The sequence below is a fragment of the Peromyscus leucopus genome, chromosome 5 (assembly GCF_004664715.2).
Source record: "Peromyscus leucopus breed LL Stock chromosome 5, UCI_PerLeu_2.1, whole genome shotgun sequence".
Lineage (NCBI taxonomy): Eukaryota > Metazoa > Chordata > Mammalia > Rodentia > Cricetidae > Peromyscus > Peromyscus leucopus.
Genome location: NC_051067.1, coordinates 72,967,145 through 72,992,122, shown reverse-complemented (window position 1 = coordinate 72,992,122; position 24,978 = coordinate 72,967,145). Strand labels below are relative to the sequence as shown.

The 24,978-nt window shown below is 47.0% G+C and overlaps 1 protein-coding gene across 16 annotated transcripts in view; it reads right to left on the bottom strand.

Moving 5' to 3' along the window:
* Positions 1–24,978, bottom strand: part of Kiaa1217 (KIAA1217 ortholog) — a 474,194-nt gene that overhangs the window by 304,498 nt on the left and 144,718 nt on the right. For 4 of the 16 annotated variants that reach the window (XM_028891990.2, XM_028892001.2, XM_028891991.2 and 1 more), the window contains exon 1: positions 147–551. The exons of 11 other annotated variants lie outside the window; for them this stretch is intronic. In XM_028891990.2, the coding sequence (XP_028747823.1) occupies positions 147–216 (70 nt within the window). In that variant the 5' untranslated portion in view covers positions 217–551. Of the gene's footprint in view, positions 1–146; positions 552–24,978 lie in introns of those variants that run through there. One more of the 16 variants, XM_037206004.1, reaches the window with a different exon arrangement.

The following is a 24,978-nucleotide window of genomic DNA, read 5'->3' as shown; positions in this document are numbered from 1 at the left end:
CCACAGCTCTGGGCTTAGTTTGAAAACGCACCCCCCCCCCCCCCCACACACACACCCCAAGAAATAGAATGTTCGTGGCGCCAGGCTCCCGGTCTCCAGTTCTAAGCAGCGTGCGTGTAACTCCATCTTTGAGAACTGTTACTTACGGGGCATTTGTCTGCTGTCTGCGGAGGGAGGCAGGTTCGGCTCACATTTCTGGCCTTCGCTTTCTTCCATTGTCCCTGCCGGCCGCCCAGGCTCCTCACTCTGGAAACTTCAGAGCGCAGTTCGGAAAGCTCGCAGAAAGCGCTTGGAAGGGGGCCCGGGGGTGGGGCGGAGGGGACCGGCGAAACCCCACCCCAACTAGTCTCCACTCCGGTGCAAAGTCTCCCTCGCCCGGGAAGACCGCATTCCAGCGCCCGGCCTCTCTCGGCGCGGGTCCCGGAGCGTCCGCCACCCGCCTGCTGTCGCCGGGACTGGGGGCTGTGCCCTGGAGGCGGCGGCTGTCCCCGCCTCTGCCGCCCAACAGGTGACGGCTCTGCTGACCCAGGACGCTGCCTGCCGGGTTTGCCCGGACGAGGCAAACACTTCACTCAGGAGTAGGGACAGGAACTGCTGTTGCAAGCCAGGCCCAGCCCTCCTGAATCTCAGGAGCCCAATAGGCCCCCCAGATAGGCTGAGGAATAAGCAGCGAACGGCTGAATCCCCCAAAGTTATGCAAAATCTCTTTAAAAGTTTTTCTCTTTCTTTTTTAAAGATAAGTATATGCTAAATGTTGTGAAATAAACTCTTTACACACTAACTCTGTAGGGGACTAATTAGCATCTATAAAGAAGTATTGTAATTTTCTCCCGTCGACTTCAATCACTTCCTTATCAGGACTTTAACCTCTGGATGTTAAACCCTTTGTTTTGTTTTGTTTTTACTCCACACCTTCACTTTTTTGGACCCCCTTCCTCCCCCCAACACAGACACACAAACACACAACACACACACACACACACACACACACACACACACACACACACACTCCTCTTGATCACAAATCTGAAAAGCCACCTAGTAAATCGACCTTCTGAGTCGCTCAAGTTAATTACTTAAAAACATCCAAAGGGCAATTAAAATGCTTTTCTTTGGATGGGCAGAATTACATCCGACAAACTTGTTCTCCTTTTAAACTACCTACAAATATTTATTTTGTTCACTACCCAGTCCTTGGAAAGCTGGCAAATTTCCCAGAAAGTGAAAATGGGAGGCACGATGTCCACACAAAAAGGATGGGAAAATAATCTAAGCAATATTTGACCCCACTCTTTTAGAGATCTGAAAAGAACCCAGTAGCTAATAGAGAAGGTGTGACATTTTAATCTGTGGTCCCATATCATCTCAGGGGGGAGAGGACAATGGTCATCCTGCCCACCATACCTTGACCCAATTTACAGCCCATTCAAGCAGGATTGGACATTGATTTAGAACAGGAATGTGTGGAGAACAATGGCTGGCTGGCTGCTGGGCTGGATTATGACCTTGAGTCACCTGTGTGTCTTGGCAGCAGAAGGGACATATTTTGGCCATTTCAAACATAAAAATACAGAAGTCTGTAAAAGACAAAAGAGCGTGCCACCAGTTAAGGTAAGGGTGGTACCCATGCTGGGGGAAGAAGAGCCCCTCGATTCCTAAGAGGATTTTTCTGGAAAACTAAGAGGTGGAGGTCTTGTAGAAAACTCAAGCAGTGCTCTAGCAGAGGGAATACAGACAATGGGTTCATTTTATATTTAAAGATTTGTGTTTTTTTTATATGTATGAGTGTTTTGTGTACATATGTATGTGCACCACTTTGGTGCAGTGCCCACAAAGGCCAGAAGAGGGCGATGGTCCTCTCTAACTGGTGTTAGATGGTTGTGAGCCACCATGTGGGTGTTGAGAGAGAAACCTGGGTTCCCTGAAAGGGCAACAAGTGCTCTTAACAGTTGAGCCACCTTTCCAGGCCCAAGGAGTGGGCTTACACAGCAAATAACTAGAAGTTTCTGTGACCCCGCAACATCCTGTGATCTTACTTACCGGAGGAAATCATCGAGCATGGCTATTCCCATAATCCTGGCCATTTATTTAGGTACAAATATCCATAAAGGAGGACCCACCTGGTCATCCAGGACTATAATCTCCATTACTGAGACAGGAGGATGGCAAATTCAAGGCTTGCTTGGGGGTACAGAGTGAGTTTACGGCCTTCCTGAACAACATAGCAAACCCCTGTTTTCAGGGGCACACTAAGTCTGAGGGGAGCTCAGAGATGGAACATCGCCCGGGCTGTTCAAGGCCCAGGGTTTGAATGGCAGCACCACCAAGTCACGTTCATAAGTTAGGAAGAGTCTCCTGTGTTCCAGTCTCGGGTTGGGTTGTTCTGGTTGTCTTTCTGTGTGTATCAGATATGTGAGTGTGCAAGCCTGTGCATACCTGAAAGACCAGAAGAGGGCATTTGCTGTCCTCTTCTATCATGCTGAACCATCTCTCCGACCCAATGAAGTCTTCTATGGCTGCTGCAAGTTTTCAAGTTATCGGCGCCAACGGAGCAGCGATTGCTGAAATATGAGGCTAAGGGCTCTGACACGACCCAACCTGTTCCTAACCTGTGGGAACAGCCCCCTCTTAGCAGCTCCTGCCTGTCACTCGACACAACACAGGAACAAATCTAAAGGATATAACTAACGGCAGGCCCGTGCAGCCAGCCAACAGGCCCCTTCCCTTCGATTCCATGCGGGCAGGAAAGAATGATTTGTAGACACGGGTGCTGCCACCCCCGTGGTGCTGTGCACAAAGCCACAGAGCCGTCTGCGGGCCTCTGTGGATACCTAGATGGGCCAGAGGATGCTTCTCCACCCCATTTGGACTCTGAGACTCTAAGGAGCACAAGGAACCTCTGAACTGCCCATGCGCCCCAGCTGTTTCGGCTTCTCTCTCAAGGGAAAACCAGGCTGCTGCTCCCTCTGTGGCTAGTCCAGATGTTCTGGGGAACTCATTGAACAAAGAAGCAAATGAGAAAGACACAGAACCTGCATCATCAAGGACTGTGATCTACACACGCACTGATGGGGACATGTTCTCCCGCGTGGCCCGATTCTGGCAATTACGGGCGGAGCTTCTGTGAGTCACTGGACTTTTTGTTGTTTAAGGACAGGAACTGAAAATATTTTGCCAAGACCCCGTTCATGCCATTGTGCTTTCTAGTCACATATCTCTCCCCTAGGCACACTGACCTTATTAAGAACTTCCCACTTACTGTCAAGTTTCTCAGGAGAAACAGTAGCTGTATTCTGCAATCTGCATCAACTTGGCACTCAGATCGTCATGAAAAATACCACTATTGTCACCCCAGGTGCTAGAGAGATGGCCTTTGTTCTAGCGGCAACTCTGGACTAGAAGTATACTGTGCTCTTAAAACTGAACTTCTGGCTTGAAAATTTGCTATCACCATCCAATCTGCCTATTCCTGTACTTCAGAGTTTGCTGGGGAAGCAAGAACTTAAATTTGATTTTCTTCTAGTCATCTGGAGAGTCACAACAATGATACCTGAGGACTAAACTCCCAACCCCGCTTCTGTAACCCCGCGAAGGCACAAGCCTTTCTCATAGGTCAGGATTTGGACTTACGATAAGCTTACATGTGCACAAAAATTATCATTCGAAACAAAGAGAGACGCCAAAGCAGCTGGGACACATGGGCAGTCGAGGGGCTCCTGGGGCTACCTTGAGCCCAGAGACTAGATAGGGTGGAGGAGTGTCCTCTGGCCCAGCCAGGTATCCACAGAGGCCCCAAACAAGAGAAGTACAGGAAGACAAAGGTGATTTTTCAGTCATAGCCAACCCATTACAGAACTGGAATGCTGGTTTTAAAAAATGGCATTTGTATGAGCTCCCCTAAGATGGGAATTAATCACAAACAATTATGGATGGTTTGTTACAGGCCTATTTAATTACAGGGCAGTGGGAAAACACATCCTCTTCTTTTATGTAAATTTCTCAGAGAGAAATTTGGCTGGAGCCAAGCCTAAGTGGAATTACCTTGATATATGTTTAGCTTTTTTTCCCCTTTAACTCTTGCTAAAAGCAAGATAGTTTAAAGTAATTTCGCATCTGGACACAAAAGAAATAATTAATGCTTGCTTAATGTCCTGAAGTGGACCTTTTGAAAGCATTAATAACTGAGTCAAAACAAAGTGGAAAAAACAGTCAACAAAGATGTTTGAAAGGGAGGCGTCCTGTTGGCTAAGTGTCTAGCTTCCCAGTTCTGATGGCATGTGTCGTCTACATGTCAGAAGGAAGAGACGTTTAACACCTGGGCAAACACTGGTGAACCGCACTTGGTGGGGGTGAAGCGCAGCCTCTTCTCCCACACTCGGCTGCCAGCAAGCTGCCAGGCGCCCCAGTGACCTTATATTGAAGTATTAAGCAGAGCACCTGGAGAAGGAAGGGAGGCCCTATTAACAACTGGAGCTGGACAATTAGTAACCGGGACTGTCCCCAGGACACCAGCACAGATGGCCACCTGCATGTGATCCAAGATAAGCCCCATGCACTCTTCAGGTCTCCAAACGTGAAGGGCTCATAAAAAGAGAGGTTTGGGCTTCTACCAAACACCCTGTGGATGAATTTTAAGGGCTAATGAAAGCAAATGTGGGCCCCTCCTCAGAGCTATATTTCAAGCTGCAGCCACAGAGCTCCGGCATGACCTCTCAGCTTCTTCCCTTACTGGAAGGCCTGGAGATCCCAGAACCCTGCCATTTAAGAACTGAGGTTCAAGAGTCCCCCAGCATGTGATCTTCCCGTTCAGATGGCTGGGGACGTCCTCCACACACATTCATCGCACAGTTACATAACATAAAGTTACACCCGGATCCCCTGGGCTCCTGAAGCACATGACTGGTGTCCCTTTTTTTTTTTTTTTTTTAATAGGGTTCCTTTCATCTACTCTCGATTGGGAGGTACCGCTCTGCAGGGCTGCCTTGTGGTCTCAGCCCTGCTGCTTGGTCACCACAAACCAAGTCTGGATCCCAGGTGGCAACTTTGAAGTGAAAATTGCAGCACTTAGGGCATTTACCCCGGAGTGAGCCAAGCTGTGCACCACGTTCCCGGAGTTCCTGGACTTTCAGAGCAGAATTCACCAGAATGTGTAAACTTGCACAGACCCAAGCAATTGGTGCTGCTGCGATCAGCCTTACAGTGAGTATCTGGTGGAAATGGTTTTGCCAGATTCATTTTCTGCCCCTAAGCCTCCCTAAATTCCCACACTCCAGACTGTTGTAGAGAGAGCAAGAGTGAAGTGGGAAGCCAGCACATAGCCAGGAGGCTGAGTCACCATGTGGTTCACTTCTCTGTTGCCTTAACCTACCACTTGGCAACACAAGGGCTTAATAAATTCACTAGTCCGGTTCTGACCCTACTCTCCGTCTGCAGGCTCTTTCTCAGCCACAGGGCCGGGGAGCTTCTGTCCTGGTTTCTCACGGCCGCTGTTGCTCCACGTGACCCCTCAGTTACTCTAATTCTTTGTGCTCCACTGACATGGAGAAGAAAGTCAAGAATTAGTAAGGGCGAGAGAGCTTGCTGATCCGTCGCTGGAAACAAACCGAACTCGTCTTCAGAAGAGGCGGGAGGGGCCGAGAAGAGGTCAGAGGAAAGCGCCCTTGAGCAGGCGGTGGTGACACAGCGTTTGGGCAAGTGAGGCAGTTTAAGTTGCTGAGGAGGGCTGCCTGATAAGATTCGGGTGGCAGAGCAAAGGCTCTGGATGTCACCACAAGAAATCAGAGAGAGGAATTCCTGGGGTCCTGGTGAAGCCCAGGGGGATGTCCCTCACACTTCCCTCAGCAACCTTTGTACTCCTTGATCCCTGCCTAAGGAATTCCAGTTCCTTTCATTCCATTTCCTGCAAGGCAGGGGGCCGTGTGGCTTTGGGTGAATCACTCCTAGGCTGGGAGAACCTGAAACCCACAACATGCTCCCGCGCTAGGTCAATCCTGCCCCTCTTTGCATCAGCTTCAGGGAGTGATCTCCATGGCTTTGTTCTTGAGGGGCTGGGATGGAACCCTGCACAGGGCTCGGGTTCTGCTGCCTGGAGTGCTACCCGGGAAGCACACCTCTGCCCAACATTCTTCAACCTGAAGGGAGGCTTGGACTATAGACCATGAAAGGATCCCAGCAAAGGAATCAGCCTTCCCTTTTCAATCCCTGGATGTCTGGAGAAGTCACACTCTCATCAAGACGTGAAGGGTCTACCAACACCCAAAGATGCTTTACTGATAACAGTTTCCTCCCAGATTCAAACATTCCATCCTGCAGGGAAGCTCCTTAAGCAGAAAGGTAAACAGTTCAAAAGAGCTTCAGGAAGTCCCTGAAACTGACCAGATTCACTAGGCCCCTCCCTGCTAGAGTAAATAGAACCTGAGAGTTCCTTTCAGAAGAGCAGTCAAGCTTCAAAGAAGAATCTCAGACAAGCCAGTTGCAAAGAAGACTCTTGGGCCAGCCCAGCTGCTCGGAAGATGCAGAAACCAGCCCAGCTGCCTCAAAGAGGTTTAAACCAGCTGAGTCACCTGGAAAGGTCATTCTCCAACCTACAGAGCTCCCTGCAGGCTGTGCAGTATGCTCCAGGCTCCCAGCTTCTGTGAGCTGTCTTTCAGGTTGGGGTAGGCCTTGGTAATATAGCTAGCTGTCTTTGAGTCATTTCTGTTCTCGTAAGAAACCCCTCACACATACTCCTGCAAATAACCCCAACAAAACTCAGAGTTCACAAAGTTGGACTTCGGTATTATCTATACCTCGGTCTGTCATGGGTTCCCTATCTGGGGTGAGTGGACACGTGTGTTGTGTCTTCCCAGGAACAGTGTTGTCACACAGCAAGCCTGTAGCTGGGTTGGGCGCTAGAGAGTTCATAGGTTCCAGGGCTCAAGGGGTTTGGGTGTTTGAGCACCTGGAGTCACTCAAGAACTCAGGGGACTCCAACTCTGCATCCTCAAATTTCTTTCAACTTTTGAAAATAGTCATGTGCCTCAGAAGTTAGTACTGACAGTTAAAAGGACTGGTATTCAGCATAAGACACCCCAAGACCAAGTTCTCAGCACAAAAGAGATTTATTTGTCCCAGAAGGACAGAGGGCAGGGATAAGGGACAAAGATGGGAGATAGAGGACAAGGCAGAAAAGGAAGGAAACAAGGGAAAGGGGACAGGGGTATTTGTCCCAAGGGGACAAAGGACTGCGTCTGGATAGAGAGGAACCAGACATGGCCTGTAGGCAAATGACAGTTTATAAAGGTAAAAGGAGAAAAGCCAAGTTAGGATGAGGTGTTTAATTTTAACTGGGCATGTTAATTAGGTGAGCCAAAGGGGGCTGTTGATTGCTGGACTTCATTACTTCCATAGCTGGACCTTGGCTGTCAGCCACAGGAGGAGGAAGTGGCCAAATAAGGGAACAGACCTTGGTGGCTAGCTTTGGGAGTGTAACCTAATGGTTTTTAGCAAAGCAGAGGGAATCAGGAAGGGCAAGGCCTGCCAGAGCCATGATTGCCTACTCACGATAGCTTAGAGTCCACTCAACAGTAATTTTACTTTTTTCTGCATCCCAGCCCACAGCACCGAGAGGGAGGTCATTACTCTACACTGCCCGTGAGAGAAACAGTCTTTGTTAAGAAGGACTCATTCCCAGTACAGTGGGTGGACAGGTAGAGGAGTGTTCCACATCACATACAAATCCTACAGCCACTCAGCTTTGCAGACCTTAAGGTAAGGTGAATTTCAGGTTCCCACACGCCACTAGAACTGAAAATTCTTCAGTTTCCTGCTTTTGCTGTTTTGCTTTTAAATATCATCTTTTGCAAACCTTACCAAGTTCCAACTGCGCCAGGATTTGTGGAATAAAACGCTTAATTACAGGGGGAGCCCCAGTGTGCATAACACTGTCTTAGGAGCTTCCTTAACTCGGCAAGATTAAATTCCCATGAGTGGAAAGGATAAAATGAGAAAAAGCAAAAGTCAGGTGGGCAGTATGGCTCAGTGAGTAATGATACTCGCTGCCAAGCTTGGACCTGAGTTTACTCTCGGGAACCCACGGTAGAAAGAGGAATTGCCTGAGCCCGTGCCCCGCTTCATGAAGCAATAGCCTTTCCTGGTCCAGTCAGCAGGGTTACTATCTGACTGACCCTGCCTGAGCCCTGGCAGCCTGCTCTTCCCTCTTCTCTCTGATAGAATCTGAACATGAAATGTCAAGGAACAGGATGTAGACAGAGTAGCCAATGGTTCCCAACTCTGGAACTTTGGGTGTTTCCAGACTGTGAAAATTTTGGTACTAAGCTAGAAAAAGTCCCAATAAAGTAGACTGAATTGCTGTCTCTTCCCCAACCCTGACTCCCCAGAGGCACAGAGGCAGGCATGTGTTATGCGGGAGTAGGTCTGGGGGACAGAGAGACCAACAGAGTACTGCCCGGGAAGCAGCAGGTGGAGAGCGCTGGGATGGAGAAGTCACTCAGAACTGCCGGCAGCCTCTGCAGCTACTGCTGTACCCCGAAAGCCACAGCAGTGCATCTGCTCAGGGTTTGGGAGGCCATTCCCTGTCTTTCTCATGTTTGCGCACAGATAATAACCCTAGCTGTGAGCACGTCCATCCCATAGTACTTAAACAGCTCACAGCTGTGGAATGGGAAATTCAAGGGCAGACTTCATTGATTGCTTATAAAAGAAAACACTAGATTCGGACTGTTTCAACACACACACACACACACACACACACACATCTTGGTGTTCTTTATCTTGACTCTCGAGAGATTTCTATAAAGTAGTTTAAAATAAAATCACCTTTGAGCGTAGGTTTTTAAGAGTCAAATCGCTGACTTCAAGAAGCTTCCAAATACTAGAGGTAAGCGAATATATGCAGACTAAACTCAGGAAAAGAGTGAAACTTAAGAAGGAAACAGTGGAAATCACCTTGCTTTGGTTATTATTCCCCAAACTGCAGCTTACTGTCTCCTCTCATCAAATTTCTGGCATTTATATCATTACTGACCTTATATCAACTCACTAAGAACATTAAGGTTTTGTTTTAACACTATTGAACTATGGGTATCAGATAACAGCTATGTATTTTTATTCAGAATTGGTAAATATGTAAGTTTAAAAAAGAAGTAGCTGGGTGTGATGGCTCCTGCCTGTAATCCTAGCCTTAGGAAGCTAAGGCAGGAAGATTGCCGTGAGTTCAAGGACAGCCCAAGCTATTTGAAGTGAGTCCCAAGTCAGTCTGGGATACAGATCGAGACTGTCTCAAAAAACGATCAATGGAACGAAACTTAAAAATAATAAAGCAAAATGTTGAGGTGGGGTATAGCTCACTGGTAGAATATGAGATTCATGTGAATGAGGTCAGACATTTATTCCTTATCACAAAAGGAAAAGAAAAAGTAAAACATTTTGTTTGTGTGATTCTTAAAATTGCTTAAGGCATCACAATCTGGAGTGTACTGCTTTAAGCCAAAGGTGACAATTTAACTGCCTTAGTTTGGTTTTTCTATTGCTGTGAAGAGACATCATGACCACAGCAACTCTTTATATATATATATTTATTTAACTTTATTTTACGTGCATTGGCATGAAGATGTCAGATCCCAGGGAACTGAAGTTACAGACAGTTGTGTTACAGACAGTTGTGAGCTGCCATGTGGGTGCTGGGAATTGAACTTGGGTCCTCTGGAAGAGCAGCCAGTATTCTTAACTGCTGAGCCATCTCTCCAGCCCCCCACGGCAACTCTTATAAGGAAAAATTTAAGTGTGGTGACTCGCTTACAGTTGAAAGGTTCAGTCCATTATTGTTGTGGCTGGAAGCAAGGCAGTACAGGCAGACACGGAGCTGGAGAAGGAGCTGAGAGTTCATACATCTTGCCTCACAGGCAACAGGAAGTGGTCTGCCTGACTGGGTATGGCTCCAACATATATAAAACCTCAGAGCCCACCTCCACAGTGACACACTTCCTCCAACAAGGCCACACCCACTCCAGCAAGGCCACACCTCCTAAGAGTGTCCCTTTGGGGGCATTTTCTTTCAAACCACCACATTATACTACTCATTCACGTGTACCTTCTATCTTAGTCCCTTTTCTGTTCCTATAATAGAATATGTAAGACTTTATAAATAAAGAGGTTATTTTTTGCTCAGAGTTTTGCAAATTTAATAGAACAGGCATGACATCTGTTAGGCTCATGGTGAAGGCCATGTGCTACTCCATTCAGGGCAGAAGAGCAGATGGGATAGAGGATATGTGGGCAAGAGAAGTCTGTTCATGAGAGGGGAAGAAGGAAAGTTGAGGACACTCAGAGTCAGTACCTCACTCCCAGGAAAATGCATCAGTGAACCCATGAGGTCCCCATCTGTGTATCTGAAGATATCTGAAGATTCCTACCACCTCTCAAACCATGATACTGGGACCAAGCCTCAACAGGAGTTTTGATGGGGACAAAATATTCAAACCAAGGCAGATTTATTTTTCAAAAACATATTGAATACTAATTGGCCAGTGGTGAGTACCAAGATGTCATCAGATGACATTGGTAAGGGAAGCTGTAGATTTGTGAACATTTCTCACACTGCGTGATACTTCCTCATTTACGACTCTTTCTTACGGCACTGTGAGGTGTACAGGCAGTGACAGCTTTGGCCACCTTTAATCCCAGCTCTGGCCACGAGTATTGGCACACACGGCGACATTCAGTCCTTAAGGAGCTTTCTACAATTTAAGAAGCGAACGAAACTTCAAAGGCTCAGACACTCAGAAAGTTACAAGACACACAAGGCTTCTCCCCGAGGTTGTAAAACAGTTCCAATGGCCGGGGCGGCAATGCTCCAGTACAGCCACATGCAAGTTGGCCAGGAAGCTCAGGGGTACAACTTCGATGAGTTATCACCCAGACCAGGGTGGGCTTTTTGGTGATGCGGCTGCCTTTGAGTCACCCATGCTCCTGTCAACAGCCCCAACAAACACATTTGTTCACCAAGCTAGACTGGAGTGGGATTCTGCCTTTGGTCTGTTGAGGGTGCCCTCTCTGGGGTGAACAGACAGTTGTTCCGGGCTCACCGAGAAAAGTCACATGGTGCACATAGATCCTGACTGTTTTACTTTTGCATGATGGGGTCAGCAAGGAGTGGTGAGAATAAGCAGACTATAGAAACGAGAGGCCAGCAATCGATGTCAACAAGGAGCAGGGAAGAATGAGCGACCACATTATGGAAGAACAGGAAACTTGGCCTCAAAGAACCACTAGGAATTTGGTGGGTGCCTTACGGGGAAGAGCACACCAAATCCGGGGAGCCCCAAGTGCAATGGCTAAAGAACATGCAGGTTGAGGGGTGGGGGGTGGAGGCAGCTCCTGCAGGGCTGATGGTAATTAAAAAAAAAAAAAAAATTCATGGTGGGATGTGGCCAGAGATGACCAGAAGACATATAAATGCAGTGAGGCCCGATTTTGAAGGTTCTGGAACTTCAGTTATATCTGGTATGATATGACAAATGAATCAAACCGTTCTGTCCTTTGCTGCTTATGCGGTTTGCTTGCCTGGTTTGGGGTCACTGCAGGTAACCAAGGGCCCTGCACATGCTGTGCAGCTACTCTGCCACGAATAAAGGTGATCTGCTAGCACAATGGAGGCTGTATTGAAAGGGGAGAAAGAGCAGCAGAGGAATTGGGGTGCCATGTTCCATGCTGTGTGTCTGCTGAAGGTCGTGAGCAGCACCCCTTGCCTGCCCTTCTCCCCCTTTCCATGCACTCAGAAGAAAGAGCAAACTCAGCCACCTGCCCACCTTGGTGCAAATATTTGCCCAAGTTCAAGTTCGTTCACTAAGCACGAGCTTACGTCATTACGACAATGAAATTATACCGACTGGCAAGCTGGCATCTAACAAAATGATGAAATTCATTTCTAACATTGTGGCCTGGTGAACCACAAAATCAAAAGGCAGCGAAGGAGAGCTGGGCCCAGTGGGGTATACTGAGTGATGCAATACTAGCGCTCGGGCAGTGGAGGCAGAAAGACCAGAAGTCCATAGCCACAGAGGGTTTGAGACCAGCCTGGGCTACATGATACCCTGCCTCATTACTGTCTCAGAGCAGGAGAGCTTGAGTCCAATCTCTGGAACACACAGCTCCTAGAAATTGTTCTGACGTCCATACATGAGCAGCATAGGATGGATCCTCCCAACTAACCAAGTCAATGTAATAAAACTTTAAACAAAACAGACTAATATAATTCACTTCTGCGTTGCTGTGATAAAACACTGACCAGTGCCAGGCTGTGATGGCTCATGCCACTTGGGAGGCAAGGCCAGGCAGATCTCTGTGAGTTCAAGGCCAGTCTGGTCTACAGAGTGAGATCCAGAACAGGCACCAAAACTACACAAACCCTGCTTCGAAAAACAAAAACATCAAAATCCAAAAACAAAAACCCAACAGCAATTTGGGGAGAAAGATTTTATTTGATTCACAGTTTATAATCCATCATTAAAGGAAGTCAGGCAGGGGACTCAAGGCAAGAGACCATAGAGCTATGGAGAAATGTAACTCAAATTGCTAAATGGTATTATAATAAAATAACCTGGTGCAAGATATTGGGGTAAATGCTGAAAGATCAGAGAGACAAAGGAACAAGCCATGTCTTACTTCTAGGACTCCTGGGCCTGAAAAGTTTTCCTCAGCTGAAAGACTTCAGTTCCTGTCTCTTCATGCCTTATATACCTTTCTCTGCCCACTGTATCATGTCCTTTCTCATCCTCTCTAGTGCTGGGATTAAAGGCATGTGTGCTTCCCAAGTACTGGGAGTAAAGGTGTGTGCCACCACTGCCTGGCTCTGTTTCTCTCCTAGACTGAGTAAATCTCATGTAGCCCAGGGTGGCTTTGATCTCACAGAGATCCAGATGAATCTCTGCCTCCCAAGTGCTAGGATTAAAGGCGTGTGCCACCACTGTCTGGCTTCTATGTTTAATCTAGTGGCTATTCTGTTCTCTGATCTTCAGGCAAATTTTATTAGGGTACACAATATATTACCACAGAGAAATACTGTTTACGAGGTTGCTTCCTTAGCTTTCTCATCTACCTTCCCTTCTTCCTCCCCACCAGGACAGGGTCTTGCTAAGTAGCATAGGTTGTCTAGCAACTCACTATGTACACCAGGCTGGCCTTGAACTCCCAGAGATTAGCCTGCCTTTGTTTCTGGAGTGTGGGGGAATTAAAGGCATGTACCACCATGCTTGGCTCATCTATCTTTTTAAACGGCTGAGGTCCAACTCCTGGGGGTGGCCCCACTGACAGTGGGTTATGCAGGTGCACAGCAATTGCTAATTAAGAAAATGCCCCACAGATATACCCACAGGCCAATCTGATGGGAGCCATTCCTCAATTAAGGTTCCTTCTTCCCAGATGAGTCAAGCCAACAACTTTCTTAGCTGGCTTTTGTCAACTTGACACAAACCTAGACGTATTTCAGAAGAAGGAATATGAAATAAGAAAATGTCTCCAGAAGATTGGCCTGTAAGTAAGCCTGTGAGGCATTTTCTTAATTGATAATTGATGTGGGAAGGCACAGCCCACTGTGGGCAGGAGGTTCTGGGTTGTATAAGAAAGCAGGCCAGTCAAGCCATGAGGAGCCAGCCAGTAAGTGGTGTTCCTCCATGGCCTCTGCATCAGCTCTTGCCTCCAACCTCCCGCCCTGACATCCCCAGATGATGGACTATCAACAGTAAGATAAAATCAACCTTTTTCTCCCCAAGTTGCTTTTGGTCATGGTGTTTTGTCACAGCAATGGAACCTGAACTAAGACAACAACTAAAGCTAACTGTAACACAAACCACCACCACAACCATAAAACAAACGAATAAAGATAAAAGCAGAGGCAGAAAACCCAATGACTGGTTTCCAATGATTGCTGGACCATTAACATGATTGCACTTGAACCAGGTGATCCTTGGTTCTTCAACCTCTGAGCATGGGTTCGCACGTGTTGATAAACCCAGCTAGATACACTCTGAGGCCTCACAGATAAAAATTAATTTTAATTCTTACTTTTAAAGCCCCTGGTGGTAAGGGAAGCTAACACATGTGGGGCCTCTTCCCTCTCTTGCTTCAGCTGTAATGGAAGGAACAGAGGCTGGCCTATACCTCACTAGCTGGGTTCTACCTCTGATTCCTATACTGCCCAAGTATATAAGGCTTCAGCTGGGTCACTTTAACTTAAATATTGTATATTAATTACTCAGAAGAATGGTTTTTCAACCTGATATGTTCAGACAAGACTGGGCTTGTTCAGGGTGGTATGGCCATAGACCATCCTGTTTCATAATACGTGTAACTATTTTAGTCAGACTCAGTCTCCTTTCATCAGCCTCTCTTGTTTCCATCCCCAGGTGGATCTGGCTGCTCTCCATTTCCCAAAATAGTCCCCCCTTTACCTTCATGGTTTGTTTGTTTCCAATCTAGATTCTGCATATGACAGCAGACTTACTCTATCTGTCCTTGGGTATCTTTGTGTGTGTACATGTTTGTGTGCAGGTGCCTGTGCTTGCAGGGGTTGGGGTGGGGCAGAGGTCCATGCTGAGTATCCTCCTCTGTCCCGCAGCCCATTATTTTTTGAGACAGGTTCTTTCCCTGAACCTGGAGCTTGCTGATGTGCCCACAGTGGCTGGGGAGCAAGCCCCCACAGTCCTCTGGCCTCTGCCTCCTCAGGGTTGGAACCAGAGACTGTAGTGGGTAGCCATTCCAGCTTGGATCTGGAAGTTCCAACCCCCATTGAGACTCTGGCAACTGTCACGCCTACGAGGCGGGGCCAGGGGAGGCGCCTGGAGACCCGAGAGCTGGATGGGCCAGCACTCTCTCTGTGGGATCTCTCTGTGCCGGGATGCTGAATGTTGGAGGCAGACCGAGCAGAGCTCCAGAGAACGCCACTGGATCGCGATACACCTTCCCCAGACCCTGCGACCTACCTATCAGTTAATTTGTGAGTTATACCATTAAATAAATATCCTTTTAACTACGTAGAGTGGCCAAAATAATTTCACCAAAGAGACATGTATTGTTATGTACTTCTCATGGGTTTTGGGGATCAAACCAGGTCCTCGTCTGTGTGGCAAGCACTTTACCCATGGAACCATCTCCCCAGCCTTTCATATTTGTCTTTCTGAATCTGATGTGTTTTGTTCAACAGTTCACCCATTTTCCTATAGATGACAGGCTTGTGTTCTCTATGGTTGAGCAAGTACTCCACTGCAAACGTACAGCACATTTTCTTTATCAGTTCATCTGTTGATGGGCACATAGGCTGATTCCATGAGTTGTGGAGATACCTCTGTGGTGTGCGTGTGCTGATTTCAGTTTTTTAAGGTATATATTTGGAGTTAAGTTGGTCCTTGAGGCTTTATAGACCCCAAGTGGAGCCTACTCCTGAATGCCGAGGAGCAACAGACTTCCAGTCATGAGCTGCTAATGTTTCTCCATAAGTAAACATAGGTACTGACTGATCATTCCTGAGCTCCTGCTCTGCTGCTACACGAGTCCAGTGTTGGGTTAGACATGCCAGTTTTCCCATCTCTAGAGTAGCAATAGCAGTAGTACCTAACTCCGAGGGTACTGTGGGAATCAAGGGAGAGCTGTGCCCGGTACAGAGTGCCATAGAACAATGAATAACAGAACAATGCAGACTGTTCTATCAGTCATGGCCATAAGAAAGGAACACGATCATCCAAAAATCCTTAAGAAGGATGCAGACATGTGACTAAAGCTACTGGGTCAAAGTGACTGTGACACGACTGGATGGAACAGCAAGATCCCTTAAGATTCATCAACCTACTACGCAATCGAGTGAGCAGCTCTTCCTTAGATACTTCATTGGGAATCAACACTGGCACTCTTCAATGTCGGAAGCTCTCGGAAAAGAAAATGCTCTGGCCTTGGTAATCTGAGCATAAGAGAGATATCCAGAAGAGATCTGGATGAGGCATGCCGAGTGTCATTATGTAAGTGAGGCCAGTTAGGACGGTGGGAACACTTAGAGACTTAGTCCTGGAGTGGAAGCATCTGCCAGCCAAGACAGCTTGGAGATCCCCCACCTTTACCCCATTAGTAATCTTTCCAAAGCTGGAACAATGGGCCTTTGTAACTAAGGCATTTCTTTTCTATGTTGAGGTCAAAATCCAATTAATTCAACCCTGAGCACCAACGGAGAATTAGCCAGAGAAAGCTAAACAATTGAGAGATGGGGGAGGGAAGGGCAGGAAGACTGTGATATCTGATAAACACATTACTCACTGGCAACAAGGTTGTTAAAACTGGTCAACATCGGCTTGTAACATGTTTAGAATGGGATTTAGTCACCTCAGTGCTACCTGGTACAGCAAGGGGAAAACTCCCAAGGAATGAAGCAAAGGCATAGATTTATGCATCCAGGTATTTATTTAATAACCCACGAAACTATTCTGAGCATCTGCAAGATCCCAGCACATTATGTGATGGGAGGGATGATGAGTGAATAGGTCCATCAGTCAGCATGCAGAAACCCTGCCTGTCCTGGAGACGCGATGAAGTCAGAACCAGAAAAGAAAAAGAAGGCAGCAGTGTGATCTGAGTTATTTTAGGTTAGTGTGCATGGAGAATGGGTTTGAGAGAAGCCGACAAGGGGAGATGTGGGAACATGAACCAAGCCAGCAGTGAGGATCAAGAGAGCGCAGCACAGATTTGAAAACCGCTGAAAAGTGAAATTAGCCAGTTCCAGGAATCAATGAAATGCAGGTTCCAGAAGCCAGGCTCAGCTGAGCAGCCTCAGGGTGTGGGTCAGCATTCCACCCAAGCTCTGGGAATGTCTGTGAGTATGCAGGTAAGCTCACCAGTATGCAGATATCGAGATTGGAGGTCACGTTATGTATCTTCCTTTATTGCTCTCTACCTTATTTATTTGAGGCAGGGTCTCTCACTGAACCTGGAGCTCACAGTTTCAGTAGATTTGTTGGCTAGTCGGACCCCAGTACCCACTTGTCTCTGCCCCCCAGCACTGGGGTTATAGGCATGCACAGTACTAGCCCAGTCTTTAACATGGGTGTTGGGGATCCCAGCTTCGGTCTTCATGCTCACAGAAGGTACTTTACCTAATGAGCCACCTCCCCAGTTTACCATGTGAGGTTTTTGTTGGTGGTGGTTTGGTTTTACAAGACCGGGTTTCTCTTGTGTCATCCTGACTGTCCTGAAACTTGCTCTGTAGACCGGGCTGACCTTGAACTCACAGAGATCTGCCTGTCTCTGCCTCCCAAGTGCTGGAATTAAAGGCTTGTATCACCACTGCCCAGTTCACCATGTGAGTTTTGTCCCATTTAGTATGGTTAGTCTCACCACAAATAGGCCTAGTTTTTCCCCAAACAGATTAATTTGTTCTAATGTGTTTCTGCTGGTTCCCTCAACGTCAGCCACCCAGCATCTCAAATTCCAGAAAAAAGGGAAAAATTCAACATCTGCAATGCTCTTCCTTGCCTAGGTCAGGAACGACCCTACGCATGTCACATGATATTAGCTTTGTAACGCACGCAGTTCTGATTGATTATTGTCAAGAAGTCCAACGTCCATTTATCAGAAAGATGCTAAAACCATATATGGTCAGTTATAAAAGTAAGCACATGGCTGGGAAATCACAGCTTAACTAGAAGAGCCTTCCTTTCGGGTAGTTCTAACAACTCTCATGCCTAGACACAGGTTCCATTTGCCTTTGGTGCAAACCCCTGGTTTAACTCTCAGGTACAGGGAAATGGGTCAGGTACAGTGTTCTGCCTCCTTCACAGTGCCTGACATGTTGTAGGCACTCCAGAAATACTTGTGTACAATGAATAAAAACAAACCGTGGGTAGATTTCATCCTCGGGGCCAAGCCAGACTCTCCCAGCTGAGTCCTGGAGTCTCAAGCGGTAGTAGAGGGCAGCAGGGCCTCAGCAGAGCATTTGCACCTCATTCCTGTACCTCCACACTCTCAGCCTGCCTTTCAGACTTGGGATTGGCCTGGACCGCCACGCTTTGTATCCTTAATTACTTCTCTTATTGCAATGGAGAGCCAAAGGCCACAAAGCTCTGTGAAGGAGCAGACATTCAAACAGACATATTCACATTTGGCCGCTAGAGGGCGGGAGAGTCAGGAGCCGTTCTCTGGAAGACAGTACTGCCCTTTTGGGTATGAGCTTCCTCTTGTGCTGGTGAGGAGGTGAGAGCCTCAGCTTCTTTTAATAAATAATTCACAATTCTTGTCAGGGAATGGGAGTATGATTTCTCCCCTGGGCAATCTGAAATACTCACTTTGGGCAGTGACTTTTTAAAAAAATTTTGTTATTTAAAGCAAAACCAGAGTCTATTCAGAAGAAGTCCTCAAATGTTGAACACGGTTGAACAGCCTCTGTATACCAGGATGCTGTGAGTTTCCAACCCATGGCATGGGATTTTGAGCACCACGCATAGACAGACATTTTGATCAGATGCATGGACCCTGTGGCCAGATGTGTTGATCAGATGCATGCACACTGTGGCCAGGCACTTGTTGATTAGATGCATGCACATCTGTCAAATAGGGTTGACAGAGTTTAAAGTGCAAGGTGCCAAGTTAAGTACAAATTTCAGGAAAACAGGTAAATGCATTTTAATATATAGACACTCCAATTTGGGGGCAATTTGTTTTGTTTGTTGGTCTGGCTTGGTTTCTTGAGACACGGGCTGGCTTGAACTCCCCTTAGATCCCAGGATAGATTCAAAACTTGAGAGCCCCCTGCCTCTGCCTCCTCAGTGCTGGGAATACAGATAAGTGCCACCATATCCAGCTTGAAATGTCATTTTTACTGTTGTTCTGAACATCTGACTTACATGAGGTACTAAGACACTTGCTCTTCAAGTGGACTAGGTCATTCTCTTGCTGTGGCTTTCTCCATCTCCCATGCCTGGGATTTTTTTTTTAACCAATTACTCATTCATTTACCCTAGTTATTATCCAAGGGCTGGCTTGGGAGTTTCTTCCCTGCCTATTCATTAGTGCCCCCCGTGGCTGTGTGACATAGTATGTGTCACAGCCTTCTTGGCACTCCAGGGAAGTGTGTATGGGGTATCAGGAACAGAAGGAAGGGGACTGTGGTGGTTTGAATAAAAATGGCCCCCATAGATTCATATTTGGATGCTTAGGGAGTGGCATCAGGAGGTGTGGCCTTATTGGAGGAAGTATGTCACTCTGGGTAGGCTTTGGGCTTTGAAATGGTCAAGCTCGGCCCAGTGTCTCTCTTCCTGCTGCGTGTGGATTTGAATATAGAATTCTCAGCTACCTTTCTAGCACCATGCTAGACGATAATGGACGAAACCTCTGAACTGTAAGCCAGCCCAGTGATATGTTTTCCTTCATGAGAGTTGCTGTGGTCATGGTGTCTCTTCACAGTAACGGAAAACCTAAGACAGGGAGGGATGAGAAGCATGTGTGAGATGGGATCATTCTAGATGTCTAAACATATTGGAGGGAAAACAAAGTTGGCCCCAATACCTGGGAGGACAGAACCTAGATTGCTTTTGTTATCCTCCCCCCTCCCCCTTTCCGCTATACCTACATAGACATAAGCACGGAAGGGATACAACAGACACACTGATATAACAGAGTTCTCCAGCCTGGGTGTGGGAGCAGAGCTCCGTGGTAGAACTTGTAGCTCTGGGTAGAGAACACAGTGTGCAGGAGGCCCCGAGTTTCATCCCCAGCAACCTCCAAACAAGCAAGTGAATAAATAAACAAACATATCTCTACCGAGTCAATAAAACCCAGTTCCTTGTGAGAACAGAAGATGTTATCTCTCTTGTCCCTCATCAGTGAGCCTCCCACACACTCTTCTAGCTCCCTAAAAAGTAGGCGGCAGCCCTGGAGGCCTTGCTGTCCACAGCTCTCTGGCCTAAGGACTGTTCTCCCGCATACTACCCTGTCACCTTCTGAGCTCTGCCGTGTCTTCTGATCGGAACTTCCCTTCTGTTTTTACCCATGTTCTGGAGGAAGGCACCCTGACAGACATGCTCAAGTCCCAACTACTAGCACCCAGAGAGCCCCCTAGGCAGGGCAGGTACCCTTCTGCCTCATCCATAAGAGCCTCAGGTTCTGGATTCTTTGGCAGTTCACGGGGGCAAAGTCATCTTGGAAGGAATTGGTGGAATTGGCTTGGGGTTCCAGTGAAACAGGGTAAGGCTCTTGAACTGGCTGCCTAATGGCCTCTGCAAGCAGCATCCAAGGGAGCAAAACATGGCACCTTGACCTGGTGACAGGGGATTCTTTCCTCTCCTGGGCTTGTGGTAGCAAGAGACAGACAGGAGCACCCAGGCTAGCCTGAGGAGAGAGTTCTGGGAGAGGGTACCTGGCTTTCCCTAGGGAAGCTCAGCCTACTCATAGGGCCTAGCAAGGGGGAGAGCAGGAAGAAGAACCACGCTTGTTCTCTGTCTTTCAGTTTGAGACCTATGCTTGCCAAGACATTGCTTAATTGAATGAATGGGACATTGACTGGTTTGGGGAGGGAGAAATGTGGACCATGTTGGTTGCCACTTAACCTCTGGTTTTCCTAAGAGGCATCCAATGTCTTCCTGCAGAACATACCACAAAATTCAGAATGATAGTGTGACATCTACAATGTACGGGCACTGAGACTTTGGAGGGATCGGCTTCAGGATTTGTTGTCCATCTGGAGAGAAGGGAAAGGTGTACAAAACAGAGCAAACAGCACAGGCTGTACATGCTGAAGACTCAGTAAGCAGAAAGAGACCTTGTTTGGAAGTATGTAGAAGGCCAAAGCTGGGAAGATCTTCACAGGAGGTTTGACAATTATTTATCATCTCCTAAAGGTGACATTTTTTTCTTTTTTACTAATTTTATTATTATTATTATTGTGTGTGTGTGTGTGTACAAGCATGTTCATAAGACAATTCGCTATATTTAATGCCCTCCTTCCACCATATGGGTTCCAGGGACTGAACTCAGGCCATCAGGTAGGTGGTAAGTGCCTTTATCTACTGAGCCATCTTGCTTCTCTTCATGGCGCTTTTTAATAAAACCCCAAAATCAGCCCATTGTGGTAGTGCCTGTCTCAGCACTTAGGAGTCAGATGCAGGTGGATCGCTACGAGTTTGAGACCAGCCTCGGATTCATAGTAAGTCCTAGTCTCAAAAACCAACCAAACGACCAAGCCCCAAACAACAGCAGCAACAGAGCGGGTTTCCTCCAGAAGTGATTGCTGACGTCACGCTGTGGCCCACGTTAAGTACACAGGCATGAAATGGCCACCGTTTAATAATCATTAATTGATCCATCATCTTGGCAGGAAAGTATTTCCCTTTCTTTGGCTTTCCAGAGGGACAGACTTCCTTCCCCCATCTGATCATCCATTCTTACCACTTAATCATTGCTAGAGAGCAACAGGAGATGCCCTTCCCTGCTCTACTATCCTCTTTGGGTACACAGGTTGGGAGGACTGTAGCAGTCCTGCTCGAACTGGAATTAGTGGAGGTGGGGGCCTAATTCTGGGAGCAGCTCTGCTAGGTGTGGGCCTCAGACATCTGCAGAGGCCCATGTGCTAATGGCTGGTCAGCAGCCCATGGTTCTGTTGGGAGGTGCAAGGATCTTTTGGAGGTGGAGGCTAGGAGGAGGAGGTTAGGTCGTTGGAACATCTTGTGATGTTGGGACCTTGGCCCCTTCCATTCTTCTCTCTCTCTCCCTTCTCCTCCCTACTGTACAGCTGCCACAACGTGAGCAGCTTGGTCCAAAGTATGTTCTTTGTCACGTTTGCCTGGAGCAACCTCTGAAAATGTGAACCATAGTAGGACTGTATTTCAGAGACAGGTCTCACCATGTGATCCTGTAGTGGGTAGCCAGCTTGGATCTGGAAGTTCCAAGCCCCATTGAGACGCTGGCAACTGTCACGCCTACAAGGCGGGGCCAGAGAGAGTGCCGAGTCTCCAGGCGCCTCCCCTGGCCCCGCCTCATAGGCGTGACAGTTGCCAGAGTCTCAATGGGGATTGGAACTTCCAGATCCAAGCTGGAATGGCTACCCACTACATGATCCAGGCTGGCCTCTGCCTCCTTAAAAGCAGGCATCACCACACCCAGCCAAACTGTCTTCTTAAGGTGATTTTTTCATAGAGATGGAAAACTGATTACTACAAACCCATGGCTGCCTTAACCCTAAGCTGCCAACAGGGTTATCTGTATCTCTTTCTGCCTTCCCCTTTCATTTGCCTCTTGGGTAGGGAAAGCTGTGTTACAACTGTGTGCTCTCTTGACCCACAAACTCCAGCATGGTGTGTGCAGAACACTGCACATAGTTCTTCAGTCCTATGATGGCACTATGAAGAAGATGCATTTATCATCACCCCATCCTGACAAAGGTTGCTGGGGGGGGGGGGGAGAATAGGAGAAGTCTGGTCATGGGACTCAGTGGGGAAAAGTGCTGTGCAAACCCAATGACCTGAGTTCAATCCCACAGACGTAGAGTGAAAAGAGGGGACAACTTCTGAAAATTGTCTTGTGACTGCCACATATGTGCTGTGACACAGACATGTCTTCATGTGCACACATGTACATCACACACACACACACACACACACACACACACACACACACACACACTAATAAAGTAAAACATGAACAAAGTGGAAGGGCAGTAGCTAGAAGTAGAATCTGGGTTCATCATCTGGCTGTGGAGCCTAGAAACTACTATCTTGGCTGCTGTGAATTGTCATTATTATTATTAATATTGTTGTGCTGAGATAGAACCCAGAGTTTTCTGCATGCTATGCAAGCCCTGTATCACCAAGCCACCTCTAGTCCTACGTTATTTTAAAATCAATAAATAAAGATATATGACAGTGGTTGTTTTGTATTGGAAAAAAGGATCAAAATGAAGATGAATATATTATCACTATAATATAATTATTGTATTATAATGATAAACTTAGAAAAAGATTGAAGGGGAAACATATCTAGTGAGCTAAGATCTGAACCGGCCCTCCCCCATCAAACGTTAGGAGCTGAGAGCCTTGCTCCTTCCCGCCTTGCTGGCACAGATTGAGCCGTCTCCATGAACATTGAGGGCTGTGTACGGCAGCTCACTTCCTTCCCCAGGGAAAAGCATTTGAAGCTATCTCTCTTGCTCAGGTGAGATAGTGACAATTTTGAGAGTTCTCCCCTGCAGATAAAGGGAGATGAGCATTATCTGGTCTGACCACCAGGACAATGCAGCAGCCTCGGATGCTGTATCGATAAACAGGCCAGACAGATGGCCACAGATACTACAGTGCAGGCCCTATTGTCTTCACAGGGCTCCAGCATTTGGATCACGGAGCAATGCTCTGCCAAACAGATGTTTAAAGTGGACATTTGCATAAGACTCTTGCATCAGACACCTACTTCTTTATGATATATATATATATATATATTTTTTTTTTTCTCCAGCTAAGTCTGCAGGACCCATAAAACCAAAGCAGTAAACTCTGTTGGAGAATTAAGTTACCTGGGGAATTTGGCATGGATGCTTCTGAGCCATTCCCGCTGAGCATGCCCTGTAGTCACTTTAAATGTTACTCTGGTCACAAACACCCATTTTTGTCCCCCTAGTCCATTTTTGTCTCCAGTCTTTTAGGGACTTTGCTACCCGCCATCTGTATGTGACCTTTAGCTCAGGTTAGAAGGCTCACCTTGGCTCCCTGTCATCTATCCCAGATGTTCTTGTCTTACAGTCCTGACTCCTGAATGGACAGGAAGCAGTTAGCCTGTGAGGATGATGCTGGAAAGTCAAGCCATAGAGACTCTTGATAGGGTTCAAGACATACTCCAAATGTGGTACCTTGGCACTGAGGATGAAGCAGGAAAGTAAGCTCACCCTCCACACCCTTCTCTCCTAAAACAAGACAGAATACCCTCATGTAAGAAGAGATGCCTCCACAATTCCCAGAAACAAGGAATGTCCTTTGATCTGAAGACACAGGGACACAGAGCAGAAAGAATAAACACCAGGTTCCCAAGTTCATTTCCATCAGACCAGACCCCATCCTTCCTTCACTCAGACTTTATCAGACTACCCACTTTATCCACTTAAAACATAAAAGTCCACCAGATGACTCCTGTCTTTCAGTCTTCATTTCTACAGGTGTCTATATTCATGAACTCTGTATTACATCAGTTTGTATATAACTCTCTTTTTAATCTGTCTTTTGTTATGGGAGCCTCAGCCATGAGCCTAGTATCAAATGAGGAAAAGAAATCTTTTTCTACAGAACTACCATCTCTATTTCTGATGCTTATGTGAATCTCTCTCCCTCTCCCTCTCTCCCCCCCCTCTCCCCCTCTCCTTCCTCATTCATTTCTTGTCCTAAGGAAGTAACACAGTGTTGTACATCAAGCTGTACCCCTGTCCCTGAAAGATTTCCAAAACCAGGGCCAGCTGAGATGGCTCATCAGCTAAGGGTACCCCGACAAGTTGAATTCAATTCAAAAAGTTGTCTTCTGACTTCCACATGCATGCCAAAGTACACACATACCCATGCTCACACACATCACACGCCACACAATAATAAATAAAAATTGAAAAGACCTTCAAGACCTTACACACCATGACTAACTCTCTTGAAAGTAGATCTTTTTCATTCTGCCCATGAAATGTTTCTTACTCCTGACCAGATTAACAAGGTAAAATGCAGTTCTTGAAATCCCAAAGAAACTCGGTAGAACCACATTTTAAAAAAGGTGGATTCTGTGGTGTGAGGTGATGGCATTTTAAGAGGACAGCATGTCAAGTCTGTGTCTTTGTTATCTCCTTTGTCTCCATGAAGTCACCTGCTCATCAGAGCACTTGACTGCTGATGGCTTCTTCACTGCCTTCCTACAGTCTCTCCATATGGGGGCTAACTAGAGCATTCTGGCTGGCACTTCCTGGAGAAGGTGCCAGAGGATGGAAGA